The 15,438-nt window shown below is 39.4% G+C and overlaps 1 protein-coding gene across 1 annotated transcript in view; it reads right to left on the bottom strand.

Moving 5' to 3' along the window:
- PRPS2 (phosphoribosyl pyrophosphate synthetase 2) overlaps positions 1-3,414 on the bottom strand; it is a 36,749-nt gene extending 33,335 nt beyond the window's left edge. The window contains exon 1 of the mRNA XM_001364973.4: positions 3,096-3,414. Within this exon, the coding sequence (XP_001365010.1) occupies positions 3,096-3,217 (122 nt within the window). The 5' untranslated portion in view covers positions 3,218-3,414. The remainder of the gene's footprint in view (positions 1-3,095) is intronic.
- Between the last annotated feature and the right edge of the window lie 12,024 nt (positions 3,415-15,438).

The raw sequence follows: 15,438 nt of genomic DNA, 5'->3' as shown, positions 1-15,438 counted from the left end.
TAGGGAGCCACTGGAGATCACTAAGTGGGGAGAGGTAAAATGGTCAGTTTTTAGATTTTAGAAGTCACCTTGGCAGCTGAATGAAAGATGCTTTGGAATGTTTTGCAATGCTCTAGGTGATAATGATGGCTTGTATGAGTGGAGAAAAGGGGGAATATGTGAAATATGTTGTGAAGGTAGAAATGATGAAATTGAACAAAAAGGAGGATGTGTGGAGTGAACTGGAATGAAGGATCCAGAATGGGGGATAAGGGATAACAAGCAAGGTGGGAAGAGTTTGAAAGGAAGATAATGGAGAGACTGAAGGTCAAGAGAGATAAATAGATTTAATTTCTCTCCCCTGATCATACAATGCCTACAGGATCTCAAAGTGGAAGTCCCAGAGAAACCTCAAACTCAACATTTCAAAAATGACTTATCTTCCTCCCCAAACCCTACCTTTGGTGATAGGAGGCTGGAAGTCAGGAGATTGTGACTAAATAAATAGCTCTAAGAGGGCAGAGAGGTGGAGCAGTAGTATCAGGAAAGGATCCTGGTATCAAGAAGACTCATTTTCCTGAATTCAGATCTAGCTTCAGACACTTACTAGCTGTGTGACACTGAGCAAGTCACTTAACCCTGTTTGCCTCTGTTTAATGAGTTGGAGAAGGAAATGACAAATCACTCCAAATATCTTTGCAAGAAAACCCCAAATGGGTTCATGAACAGTCTGACCCAAAGGACTGGACCATAATATATAGATCTGAGAATGTAAACTGAACCTTGTTAAGTTCACCAAACTAGTACAGTATAGAAGGTGGCCCAAGATAGAGCCTTAGGGAGCACCCAAAGCATGATATAAAGATTCAGGAGGGGAAGACAGATGGAAAAACCAGAAGAAAGCAGTATCACAAGAATGTAGGGAGTTTCCAAAAAGGGGTGACAACAGAACAGTGTAAAATATTAGAGAGATGAAAGATGAGTTTGAGAAAAGGTCATTAGATTTGGCAAATAAAGACTTTTGGGGAAACTTCAGTTTAAATGATCAAAACAAAAGCTATATGACAGAAGAGCTAACACAACTACCACTGTTATATTCTGTGGAATCATAGAAATGGAAGGGATTGATAGAAGAAAAGACAACTGAAATCCATAAAAACAATGAACCTAGTATGATTCTATGTAAAATGAAGATGATAATAGAATCTATACCCTATTCGGCAGGATTATCTTGAGGATATTTGTAAATTTGTAAAGAGCTCAGAAAACCTTAAAGCTCCATAAATGCTAGCTATTCTTAGGGAATTGGGGATATTCATTAAGGCACTTATAACAGGAAGCCAATGACAAATGTATTTATACCCTTTAACCACTATTAGGTCAAAGAGAAATAGGGCCTCTATTTCAAAAATATTTACAGTAACTTTTCATAGTGTCAAAGAACTGGAAACTAAGAGTATATCAAATGGGGAATGGTTGAACATATAACATATAAGCATATAACTGAAAATTAGATTTCAGAGAAACATGGGAAAACTAATAGAAGTTAAGCAGTGTGTGAAGAGTACAAGAAAATTTACACAATAAGGTCACTGGAAAGATAAAACTTTTTTGACAGTCCTCAATACCTGGAATGCCTTCTCTCCTTATCTCAGTCTCGGGGCTTCCCGGTTTTTGTTGTTTTTAAGTCCGCCAAAATTCAACCTTTTGCAAAAGGCAGTTTCCTGTTTTATTCTAGTGCCTTCCCTATAAGGTTACTTCCGTGTTATTCTATACAAGGAATCTCAAATATCTTAAAACCGTACTAAACACTCTTGTAACACCCAGTACTTTTGTCTCCCATATTAAAGCGAGCACAGGAGGGGTTGGTCAGATAGAGAACCACAAAAATATAGATAGCATCCAGGAAGAGATGATCAAGTGTCCAAAGCTACAGAGATGAAGTTTTTAAGTTGGCAAATCTAAAGGGGTAAGTAAGGTGGGAGTGGGAGTTCCAGCTTGTCTTTGTAGTCCAAGGCCTTTGTGTCCTCAAGGTTTAGGGGAGGAAAAGCACACTTTTTAGTGATTCTCAATGCTTGATAACTTAATGATTCGGATCAAGGGCAAAAGAGAGGTCTCAAAATGAACTAGGCCATCACTTTCTAATAGATGTGGACTAAAAAGGTTTCAGAATGCGACCTACGATTTTGGACCAAGATAGGTTGGGAATTTGTTTTGCTCTGGCTACATACGCGTTTTTTTCACAAGGCTTTTTCTCTCCCCTAACCCCTTCCCGACGTGGTGTGGAGAGAGAGATTAATAACGGGGTGTGGGGGAGAGAAAAGGAGAGGGGGCTAAAAAAACCAATGCCTTTTCGTAATTTCCAAGAACTGACAACTAGAATATGACACCCGTGGTCCTCCACCACATCCTGGAAGGTGAAACGTGCTTCCAGGATGGGGGCCAAACTGCTCTTAGGAAAAGATTTTCAGGAAAACATTTAGCGCGGGATGTTTACAGTGACGCGAGCGGAAGCCAGCTGCCCAACCAGGCTGCGTCGCGGGAATCTCGCGACCAGCTTCCCCCTCCCCCTCCCTTTCCTCTCCCCACGAGGTCTCCGTGATAACCCGAGGAAGGGGACGTAGACGCAGAGGGCGGGACCGGGATGCCCCAGCCTCGATTCCAGCTAAAGAGAGGGTACGTTGCAAGCACATGCCTCCGCCTTCCCACAGAAGAGGCGGCGATGGCTCCGCCTACCCGGAAGGTGACTCCTCCAACCGAGGCTGGAAGGAGGGACATCCGCGACAGCCCGGGCCGCGAGACTAGGGGCACGCTGCGTCTGTTCCCGCGCGTCCAGGGCCTCTTCCGAGTCTCCCCCTCCCCTAATGTTCGGCCGCCACCCCCACCCCCACCCCGGGACAGCTCAAGTCTTCTACCCCCTAACCCCACAGCTTCGTGGGTGGGGAAATGCGTGATCACACACACCAGCACTATCCTCCTCGGGGCCCCTGCCAACACAGCCCAGGCCGAGTGGCCCCAGCGACTGAGGGGCCGCGTGGTTTCTCTGCCGCCGCCACAGCAGCAGCCGCCTCCTCCTACCGAGGCCCTCTTGCCTCCCTCCTCGCGTTAGAGCTCACCTGGTCTCCTGATTGCTGAATTTCTTAGTGACTACCTTGCCCAGTTCCAGTCCCAATCTGTCCGCCACTTTCTGGGACAGGTCCTGGTGCGAGCTGCCGCTGAACAGCACGATGTTGGGCATGGCTGGCGTTAGGCGGGAGACGGCGGCGGCGGCTGCTGAAGCTGCTGTTTCTGGTGGCGGGAGCAGGAGCGGAGGAGGCGGGAGACAGAGGCCACAGGGGCGGGGCTAGAACCTGGCTCCGCCTTTGCCACTGAGGGGAGGAAATGGTCTCGCAGCTGCCTAGAGTTAAATGCTGTGCGGAGGGTAGAGGAGCGTAGGGCTCGCAGCCCTGGAGGGGGCGGGGCATTTCCGCCCTAGGGGCGGGGCATCGACTTCTGGCGATGGTATTTAAATATACAGTGGAAGGGGCCAGAAAGTGGTGCAGTCATCTCTTCCCTTCTCTTTTCTTTATCTCAACTCTAGTAGGAATTTCATTTATTAAGGGCCTGGGGTGTTTAAATACAAGGAACCATTCCTTGCATTCTATAGACCCACCCATCCAATTATCTTGCATTTATTAAGCTGTCAAAGGTCTGATCAGGCATATAGTTGGCGCTTAATGTTTCTGAACTATGAAACAAACATGTTTAGGAACCCCAAGTTAAGGACGAGGGTCAGTAAGTAATTAAGCATGCCAGGAAAGCATGCCAAAAGTCATTACCCTCCCTCACTTCCCATTACCTTCAGGATTAAATATAAAAACCTTTGCCATTTGAAATCTGTCATAACTTTCCCCTACTTCATAATTAAAAAAACAACAAAAAACAGCAACCGACAACCCAGTGAGTAGTTCTATTTGTTACTCCACTAGACTCCAAGCATTTTCACTTTCCCCATTCCCTCCCTCACCCCTACATCCTGACTTCCTTTAAATCTCTCCTCAAATCCCACCTTCTACAAGAAAGCCTTTCATGCTCCCTTTCATTCTAAAGCCTTTCTTCTGTTGATTGTTGCCAATTTATCCTGTCCATACCTTGTTTATACATCGCTGTTTGTATATCGTCTGCCCCCTAGGACTGTGAGCTCCTTGAAGACAGTGTCTATCTTTCACAGTGCTTGCTTGATTAATGTTTATTGACTGACTCGTTCTTAACTTGAGGGCCTTGAGCTTGTTGGTTTAATATTGATAAACATTAAGAACAAACTATGTGTCAGGCAGTATGCTAAGAAGATACAAATACAAAAAATGAGAAAGACAGTCCTTTTCTTCAAAGAGATTGCCATATAATTGGGGAAAATAACACAGGAAAGAAAATTGGGAATTGGGATTGGGAGGTGTCTGGAGTATTGGGCATATTGGAAAAATCAGAATTTCCTACTTTGTGGAGCCAGGTAAGAGATGAGGACTTCTAAGGTGTTGGTGTATACTCATGGACATTATACTTAATTCTTACCTTGAGCCTTACAAGGTGCCAAGAGTAGGAAGACTAGAGAGTGAGGAGAGTCAGGAAATGCTTCATCTAGAATATGATTTTTGAGCTGAAGGAAATGGATTCCATTGAGGAGATGCATCTAGGAATAGAAGATAGCTATGGCAAAGCCAAGGAGATGAGAGAAGTGTCCTGTGAAGAACAACAAGTAGTTTGGCTGGACAGCAGAATATGGAAAGGAGAGTAATGTATTTATACAAGACTGGAAAGGTAGATTGAGGCTAGATTGGGAAGGGTTTTAAATGTCAAAAGGGTGATATGATACATCATGTTGTTGTTCATTGTCTTTGTAGTAGAAGAGGACCAAATTGCATTACTATTGGTGAGGTCTTTTGACTCTTGAGCATAAATTGGATTTAAGCCAGGCAAAGTTTCACAAAGTCCTCAGCCCCACTCTCTCTTCCATTCCAAGTCCAGCAGCAAGACAGAAGTCTAGACACTTAGTTCAGGATGAGTCAAACCAAGCTTTAAGCACTCCACAATGCTGCCTCCTCCACCTTCATGGCTATTGGAACAAATTGTTCTCACTTTGGGGAGGATCCCTTATTTTTGGATTCCCACAGAAATATCCAACCTTTTTTGAAACATTTATATCTATCTATCTATCTATCTATCTATCTATCTATCTATCTATCTATCTATTTATCTATCTATCTATACATATATATATCAATTTGATAGAAACAAACAGAAGTATAGAAGTATGATGGATGCTTTGCAGCAGACTGGAATTTTTTACTTTTTATTAGTTTATTATTATTAATACTTATTAAATGTTAGTTTAATTATATAATTATAGATATAATTATATTAATATATTATTATATATAATAATAATAATTATTATTATTAAGGCTATTGTGACAATTTCACCAAATTTTATCAGATAGAAATAGCTTTAAGTCCCAAAATGCATTTCTGTGCCCCTTATCTTTTGAGTCATATATTTTCTTAAGTTGAATCATTGAATTGAAAAGTTGGGACCTCAGAGATCATTCTAGTATAATCACTACCTGATGCATTAATGTCTCAATATTCCTGATAATTCATCTACCCTCTGAACACCAGCAACAGAAAAACTCTTTGTATCAACTTGAACATTTCATTTTTCTCTTTTTGGACATCTCTAATTGTTACGATATTTATATTAAGCCAACATCTGCTCCATGGTAATTTTATAGATTGTTCATGCTGGAAAGGACGCAATTTTGCCTTTTTTAGGCCAATGTTGAACAAACTTAAGCTCCGTCAGTCAATTCACAGGCATTTATTAATATAGTTGTTGTCAACATGGAATCTAGAAACTCCAAACTTGTAGCCAAGTTTTAGGACTAGATTGTAAATTGGAGACCCCAAAGTTTATACTTGTTCCCTGTTCCTTGGAGAATCCACCCTCAAGGGAATCTCAGGCTAGCAATTTCAGACTGAATTTGGATCCTGGGGTAAATGACAATCCTAGTTAGGTGGAACTAAGCTTAAGCTAGGTACCCTTTTGGTCTTGGGTAGTCTCCTCTATTGTATCAGAGACCCTTTCCCAAGTAGACCCACATCTGGGCAGGGACCACCCTTTTAGTATCCTTTGTAAGTAGCTCCTTCCCTTACACCCTAGCCTCTAGCTATGATTCTTTTCCCAGGCTTGATTGTATTCTGTCAGTATAGTTTGAACACTCCCAATCAATCTTATTTCCCAGTCTCTTGGTTTCCCAAATGGTATACAGGTTCCCTAAATTTTTTTGTTCCTTGGAGTTGTCAATCTAACCCAGTTTACTTTCCCAGGGGTCAGTGTCCAGAACATCCAGAGTTCAATCCTCCTGTGTGGAGGCCTATTATTACACTGAACCCCTTTTCCTTGATTAAAGAGTGATTTTTAGGGGCAGCTGGGTAGATCAGTGGATTGAGAGCCAGGCCTAGAGATGGGAGGTCCTAGGTTCAAATCTGCCCTCAGATACTTCCTAGCTGTGTGACTCTGGGCAAGTCACTTGACCCCCATTGCCTAGCCCTTACCACTCTTCTGCCTTGGAACCAATACACAGTAATGATTCCAAGATGGAAGGAAAGGGTTTTTAAAGAAAGAAAGAGTGGTTTTTCTGACTAATAGTTCTGTGTTTTTTCCCCCAAGTCAAAACTGTATTGTCTCTCTTGATGATTTCCCCAATTCCCATGAATTCAGTTAGATCTCTGCAGATGATTCCCTGATTGTCTTATCCAGCCCTACCTCTCTTCTGGGTTCCAGTGTCACATTACTCAACTGCCTATTAGATGTCTCAGTCCTTTAGACATCTTAACTTCAACATGTACCAAACAGAACCATTATCTACCCCCTCAAACTTGCCCTTCTTCCTAACTTGCCCTTTTACTGTTGAAGGCATCATCATCTTCCCTACGACCCATGCTCACAAAGTAGGGATCATCCTTGACTTCCCATTCTCACCCCACATGTCCATTTTGTTGCCAAGTCCTGTGAATTCTACCTTTGCAGCAAATCTTGTGTGTTCTCTTTACTCCCTCATCTAGCTGCCATCCTGGGGCAGGTCCCCATCACCTTATGCCTGGACTATTGCAGCAGCTGGCTGATTTGGGTTTTTGCCTCAAGTCGCTTCCCCATCCAATCAGTCCTCCACTCAGCTATTAAACTCAGTTAACTCCAGTGACTCATTGCCTCCAGGATGGAATAGAAAATTCTCTTTTAAAGCTCTTCTACACAACCTGGCCCCTTCTTACCCTTCTAGTATTCTTATACTTTGCTCCCTTCTTAGTGGAGTGGTCTTGCTTTCCCAGCATGTCATGATTTATCTACAATCTTCTCATCTTTTAACTGGCTGTAATGCTCTCCTATTTCACTTCCACCTCTTGGCTTCTCTGGCTTCCTTCAAGACAATTCAAATCCGTCAACCTTCTACCAGAGACATTTCCTGATTTCCTCTACTGCCAATGACTACATCCTATTTATCCTGTATATGTCTTGTAGGTTGCATTTATGCAAAAAATAAATCCCCTGAAGTGCTTCAGTTTATTCAAATTTGTACTACTCAAGGTTATAATTATGTAAAATATGGTAATTGGTTCTAGTCCAATGAAAGTATGTAGTATGAATTAGAATAATGAAACTACTTGGTAGCTCCACCAAAAAAATATGCAAGGCATACTTTTAAGTTTAGTTTACATTATAGACATTTTCTCTATCACATTCTTAAATCTAGATTGATAATCAACAAAACAATAAATTAGACCCTGATTTGTATAGATCTAGGTTTAAATGCTCAAACTGAAAATTTACCAATCAGCTTAGCTGGTTTGAGCTGGCTTCCACACATTGTGATTCAGGTGATTGTTCCCTCCCATTAACCTGGAAATCAGATTTACATAGGTGTTTTCATATTATCTTCCCTATTAGAATGTGATCTCCATGAGGTAGGAACCAATTTTTTCTTTTTCTTTCTGCCTTGTATTGTGTATGACCTTGGTGCTTAGCACAGCTCCTCAAACATTGTTATTGTTCAGTTGTTTCAGTTGACCCAAGCTCTTTAAGACTCCATTTCTTGGCAAAGATATTCCTAGATACCTAGGTAGCAAATGTACTAATTTCTTAATAAGTGAATGTTGACTGACTAGTGCCCACAATATAGGCACTTCAGGCACTAAAAAACATACAACACAACAAAGAAATAGTGCCTGCCCTGAAAGAGTTTATAGTCTATCAATAGAGGCAATATGTACATCTAAATAAACATACATAAAGTAAATACTAAATAAATAATGAAAGTAATTTGGGGAAGATAAACATAAGGAAGGCAGTTAGGTGACTGGGTGGATAGAGTGCTAGTCCTAGAGTCAAAAAGATCTGAGTTCAAACTGGGACGTTTACTAACTGGGTGACCCTGGAAAAGTCACTTAAACCTATTGGCCTCAGTTCCCTCATCTGTCAAATGAGCTGAAGAAGGAAATGGTGAACCACCCCATTATCTTTATCCAGAATACTCCATACTTGGTCATGAAGAGTTGAACATGATGGAACAACTACAAAAACAAACACATGTTTATATAAAATAAAATAGCATTTGGCAGAAGTTTTTTGTTTTGTTTTAAAGTTTCATGTACAAAGGTCCATCTGAGTCAGGCTTTGAAGAAAACTAGGGATTCTTAAAGGTTCAGGTGAGGAGGGAGCACATTCTAAGCATAGAGAACAGGTGGTAAATGGAATGGAATGTATCAAGATCAGTGTGAAAGCCAGTTTGGCTATGTCGAAAAGAAAATAAAGGGAGCATACCTAGAAAGGTAAATTGAAGCCAGGTTATAAAGGGCTTTAACTGACAGGCAGATAAATTTTTATTTTACCCTAGAGGCAAATGGGAAATGGCACGATCAGACAATGCTTCAGGGATTTCACTTTGGCACCTGTGTGGAGGATAGGAGGTCAGAATACTGGTAGGAGGGGATAGCACTACAATAATCCAGGTGAGAGATGTCAAGGCATTCTAAATTAGAATAGTTGTGGTGTGAATGAAAAAATATAGTTCAATCAACTGAACCATCAGCAAACATTTATTTAGAGATTACTAAGTGCTAGAACCTAAGCCCTGATTAGTAACTATGAAGGAAAAAAACCCAAACAAACAGTTCTTACCCCTGAGGAGTTTATGCACAAGATTTTTTTAAATTATTATTTTTTAAAGTATTTTTCCATGGTTACATGATTCATGTTCTCTCCCTCCCCTCTTTCCTTCCCTGCTCCTGGAACTGACAAGCAATTCCACTGGTTATACATATATATATATATATATATATATATATATATATATATATATTATCACTCAATACCTATTTCCATATTATTCATTTTTATAATAATTTTTTAAAACCAAAACCTGGCATCCTATACCCATATAACCAAGAAAGAACCACAGTTCTTTCTCTAGATATGGATAGTGTTCTTTCTCATAAGTCCCTCAGAATTGTCCTGGATCATTGCATTGCTATTAGTAGCATAAGTCATATTTGATCACATTGTTTCAGTTTCCGTGGACAGTGTTCTCTCCGTTTTGCTCATTTCGCTCCACATCAGTTCATGGAGGTCTTCCCAGTTTTTATAGAAATCAAACAGTTCATCATTCCTCATAGTAAAGTAGTATTTCATCGCCATCATAGACCACAATTTGTTCAGTCATTCCCCAATCGAGGGACAACCCTTCATTTTCCAATTATTTTAGCAGGAGATTTGGACGTACAATCCATAAACTTTGGCAACTTAATTGCTTTACTAGAGTAAGGGGGGGATCCAGGATAACTCTGAGATTATGAACCTTGGTGAATGGATTGCCTTGCTGAGCCCTTTTCAGAGCTGCTCTCCTCCTTTGGTGTTTACCTGCCACCCAGATCTCATCTGTGGCTCCAAGAAATTATAGCATGCTCAGCAATTACACCCCAGTAAAACTGTGGGCAGCCTCAAATCCATCCTTGAGTTAGTTAGTTAGTTAGTGGGGTGTCTAAACAGGTATTTGAAGACTTCTGGTGGAAGGGGTAGATGAGAGCAATTTGTTCCAACCACCAACGAAGGCAGCTGAAGCAGGCCCTGTGAAATGCTTGAGAGTTTAGTCAGACATGGAAGAAGTCAAAGTCATCCACTGCACCAGTTGTCCTGACTTTTGTCTTGCCATTGGACTTGGATGATTCTGGAAAAGAGAATGAGGCCAATGACTGTGTGCAACTCTGCTTCACTTAAATCCAGTTTATACTCAGGAGACAACATCATCAGTGATATAATTTTGGTCCTCTTTGAGTGTGAAGGACAACAACAATATTAAAATGTTTGAATATAGCTCTTTTTTTGTCTTCCTTTCTCTAGTTTAAACATATCTGGCTCCTTCAGTTGAGCCTTTTATAACATGATTATTCTCACAACATTCTCCTTATTATCCTATATATATTTCAGCTTGTCAATACTCTACCTAAAATGTGTACAGTCATACTGGCTCTTCTCTATATTATAAGACCAAAAGCATTAGATGGGAAAATGATCAGTTTTTAAAAGACCAAATTACATGTTTAAACCAAAACACATAATTTACATAAATTTGTATATAGCATTTGATGGCAAAAAGCCAGTTTCTGGGAAAACATTTAACTATATGATAAATTAGAAGGTAAGCTAAATATAATTTACAACCTCAAAAAAATAAAATAAGGAAATAAGTACCACCTTCTTCCTGAAGTTTTTCCTAATACCTCCCCCAAATGCTAGTGTACTCTCCTCCCCACCTTATATTTGTTTTATATATATTCTGTATATACTTATAATATACAAATTTTCAAATATACAAATACAAAATATAAGCCCTTTGAAGCTAGGGACTGTTTTAATTTTGTCTTGGTATTACCACAGCATGGTATAGTACTTTTGTATATAGTAGGCACTTAATAAATGCTTGTGGGTTGATTTTCAGATCAATTCTAAATTCTTAATAGAATTTATCATCTTCTATTAATCAGTCCCTTCTTACCCACTCAACCTTTTCTTAGTATTGCTCATCACTAATCCTCTGTCATATGTGAACCCTCAATCAATATTGATTTTAATTGACTAAAGTTAAGCCAGCCTTGCTACAGTAAAGATTAAGAATAGGGTGTCTGACATAGATTTAAAGCTTTATTAATCAGAAAGGAGAAGGGGAGGAAGATGAAAGAGAGACAGTCTGGAGGTAGGTTGCTCCAAAGTAAAGATTAATAGAAAGACTTCATTTAACTGACTCAAGCCCAAATCTTCTTACCACATCCCACATCAACCTCCTAATACATCTGATCTATCTCCATTCTGGAAGCCCAAGACCCTTACCTTCCAATTTCTCCTTTTTACATTCAATACCAGGCTGTTGTGGCTGCCATGAAGAGGGTGAAGCTATTTTTCCTCATACATTACTCTTACATAAAGTCAAACTTTCTCAGATCTCTGTAACTTCCCTTGTGACTTTTATGCCATCTAGAATACTATTTTCTCACTTGCACCCTCCTGAATCCAAATTCTATATATCCTTCAATGCTTTCAGTTTTAGAACTAGAAGCATAGGTGTATTAGAGCTCCATGGAACCCTCTGGAGCCAATTGTTAAACTTTTTAGGATACACATTTACTTCTTAGAAATCTTTAAACACCAGAGATCAGGGCTTGATTTATTGTTTTGTTGATTGTATAAACTTAAGAAAAGATGGATGAAATGTTAATAATGGAAATTAAACTTAAAATTAAATTCTATCTCAAAGATTTTTAAATTTACCCCAAATTTCTCCAACAATTATCTTTATTATCAGCAAGGATAAGGAATCTATTCACTCATTCAACAAATACTTATGGCAGTGGAAAATTAATATTGAATTAGGATATCTTTTGTGAAATCATTTCCCCTTCAGCCCTCCAAGAACATATTAATTTTAAAACTGAAACAGTTTCTTCCTCAGGCTATGAAATTGAGTTGGTTGCTCCCTTTTGCTGAAGTCTTTGTAGAGGATAACAGGATTTGGGGCAGGCCTCAGCAGCCACTTAACTCATTTATAAGAAAAATTAAATCAGCAAGCTCTAGTCACCATGTGCTAAGCATCCATTTGAACCAGCCACCTGGTAGAGAAAGAAGCAGCTTCTTGGTATTCTCTTCCTGTGATGCAGTAGTGAGGGAGGGGCTGAGGTCTCTGAGTCTCCTCAGTGATTGTTTTCCAATTAGAAATGTCTTGGGGAGAGACTGAGGGGTGACATCATAAGGGGTATAGAAGACATATGCTAGTAGGTTAGGTCTCCCCTTTTTTTCCCTCTCTTCTTTTGCCTAACTCTTTTCTGGCTTCCTGGGCTCAGACTTGGTTCTCATACTCAGCTGCTCTCAAATGTCTGTCTAGATTGTGGAGGGAGTGGATTGGCTAGTTTAGATTTTTAAAAGTGGCTGATTAACAAACTAACTTAAAAATTATGAAATACTGCCTCTTCAGAATTTCAGTAATTACATGGCTCTCCTAACAAGTGTATATAGCATTATTCATATGCATAACATATAACAAGTATAAATAGCATTAAATTAAGACAGTGATGGCGAACCTTTTGGAGATTGAATGCCATGCCTGCTCTCCCCCTCCCCCCAAGTGTTCCCATTGATCTGGGCAGGGGTGACTTAGGTGTGCTGAGAGGTGGAGGGGAGTGGCTTGAGCACTCTATTCTCCTCTAGCTCTGTGCCATGCTGTGAGCTATGCTCCTCTACAACACCACCATGGGAATCACCTTCATCACAGACTCAACAGGCTGCCCTTTGCACTGTACTCTCATGCCTCATGTGAGCTCCCTCCCTTACCCCAGACAGGGGAGGAAGCATTTCCATTGGCTGCTGGGCAGAGGGGTGGGTTGTGAGAAATGTCCTCAGGTTCTGTGGAGAGGGGGAAAGAGCAGCTCTGCCCAAGTCTCCCTGGCTTTCTAGTAATGAACTCTGGCAGGTGATGGTGCACATGCCCCTGGAGAGGGCTCTGCATGCCCTCTCTGGCATGTGTGTAATAGGTTTGCCACCATGGAATTAGGGGATAAAGAGATATTAAGACATGTTCTCTGCCCTCCAGGAATGTACATTACTGTCTTCCTTTGCTTCTATTATTGAAAATATTAACTTACTTTTATTCCTTTTTATTTTTGGTGGGAGGGTGGGATTAGGGCCATTTCTCCTAGTTGGGAGATTATTGAGATGGCTGAAACCTCTTCCACAGACTTGAAAATTTACTTAAGGTCCCAAACATTCCTCAGATAAGAAACTAAAAGGGAATTGAGATTTCCTAAATAATTTGACTTGAAGAGATTTTACCTTGATTCTATAGGCATACAAATCTCCCCTCCCGATTTTACCTTTGATTTAATCTAAAAACTGACTTTGTCTGATCCTATAGAGCCTATTTAATTAGGTTTGTTTCTGTAGAGGATGTATGAGATTATGACTGTTTGACTAACTTTGTTCCACTTTTATGATGTTGAAGGAACCATGGGGATGATGACTTTAATAATATATAACATTTTAAATGATGTGTAAACACATAAAATATGTAGTATAATTCTGAAAATTTTGGTAGCCTAAAAGAATATACAAGATTGCAGTATGTAAAAGAATTGCTTTTTTGTCACTATAATTTTGTCCATAAAAGGCCTCTTTAGAATTGGAGTTCAAGTTTATTATTTTTTTCTCAGAGGCTGACCTGGGCTTAAGCTTAATAAAACCTATGTTTTTACCTTATAATTTCTTCACTTTGGTAGTTTTATTTTGGTAGCAGTTACCTACCACATGAACTCAAAGGAGCAATGTTTCTCCTGTTCTATCTCCTTACCCTTAAGACAGTGAATACAGAAGCCATACAACCTATTAAAATAAAACAAATTTAACAGGCATTGTCTGCAATGCCAGATACTGTGCTAGCCTTTGAGAACACGTAGGCAAAAGTCATACAATCTTTGCTTTTAAGGAGATTATAGTCTAGGGGGTTTGGGGAGTAAAGTTAGTGAAATTGTATATATGAATATACCAAATATAATCACTATAGATATAATTTGGTGTTCAAAAGAGTATTTTTCATTGAAATTCTTGGCTCAGTTTCCTCATTTGTAAAATGGGGATATTAGCACATACCTCCCAGGATTGTTGTGAGGAGAAAATAAGATAATATTTCTATAAAGCTCTTGGTAAAAAATTTGACCTCAAAAACTTACTAGCTATGTGACTCTAGGCAAATCATTTCAACTCTGGCTGCCTCAGTATCTTCAAATGTAAAATGGAGATAATAATATAATAGTACCTACCTCCTAGGGTTATGAAGATCAAATGAGATAATATTTGTAAAGAGATACGACAGTGCCTGACACAATAAAAGCTTAACAATATTAGTTCCCTTTCCCTTGAGCAATCATCCTCGTTATGTTATGCATCTTCAGTTTCTCTGGCCTTTATGAGAGAAAAAAAATCTAGTTTGTATCTGAACTCCCTAGTTTAACTCTCTTCAAGGAATAATTGGTAAATCTCATTTTGTATTGTGTACTTATAGCCAATGTCACAAAGTTCCCATCTGTAAAATGGTAATTGACAGGTGGCCTCTTCAAATTCATAGCCAATATAAAAAATAACTCCTTTTTGTCTGGTAGTCATTTCAGTATTTGGGACAAAGTCCCTCCAAAAGTAAAATAATTGTTCCATTTTTTTTCTTGTGGCCCCATTTTTGGACTTTCCCCCTTTATTTTGTACTGCTCCATCTCTTTGTTTTTCCCTCATGGAGAACCTTGAAGTAGCTTTTCTGGGTTAAGCTGATACAGTATCAGTCAGGAGCAGGTTCTTGTGGTATCTGATTTCTTGTTTCCTTTGCTGAATTTTTAAAATTCTCCAAGAGTTCAATTTTTTTTTCTTACTATCATTTTCAAGTCATCTAAAACAGGGCAGGATACTGTTCTTTTTCCTTTCTTAAGTTTCCTGTACTTACTTGGACTAAAGGAATGGTTGCTCTGCTTTAGTTACTGAATTGGCCATTGAAAAAGATCTTGAAAAAGAAAAGGAAACATGAACATAATCATAAAACACTTCTTACACAAATAAAGTCAGATCTAAATAATTGGAAAAATATTAATTGCTTATCAATGGGCAGAGCCAATGTAATTAAAATGACAATCCTACATATACTAATCCGCTTATTAAATGCCATCCCACTCAAATTATCAAAAAATTATCTTATTAAGCCAGAAACAAATAACAAAATTCTTTTGGGAGAACAAAAGATCAAGAATGGAAAAAAATTAATGAAAAAAATGGGGAAAAAAAGCAGATCTAGTAGTAGCAGATTTTAAACTGTATCATAAAGCAGTAATTATCAAAACTATCCA

This window comes from Monodelphis domestica, chromosome 8, assembly GCF_027887165.1.
Source record: "Monodelphis domestica isolate mMonDom1 chromosome 8, mMonDom1.pri, whole genome shotgun sequence".
NCBI classification, from domain to species: Eukaryota; Metazoa; Chordata; class Mammalia; order Didelphimorphia; family Didelphidae; genus Monodelphis; species Monodelphis domestica.
The sequence above is the reverse complement of the archived record's forward strand: the minus strand, read 5'-3'. Positions and strand labels throughout refer to the sequence as shown.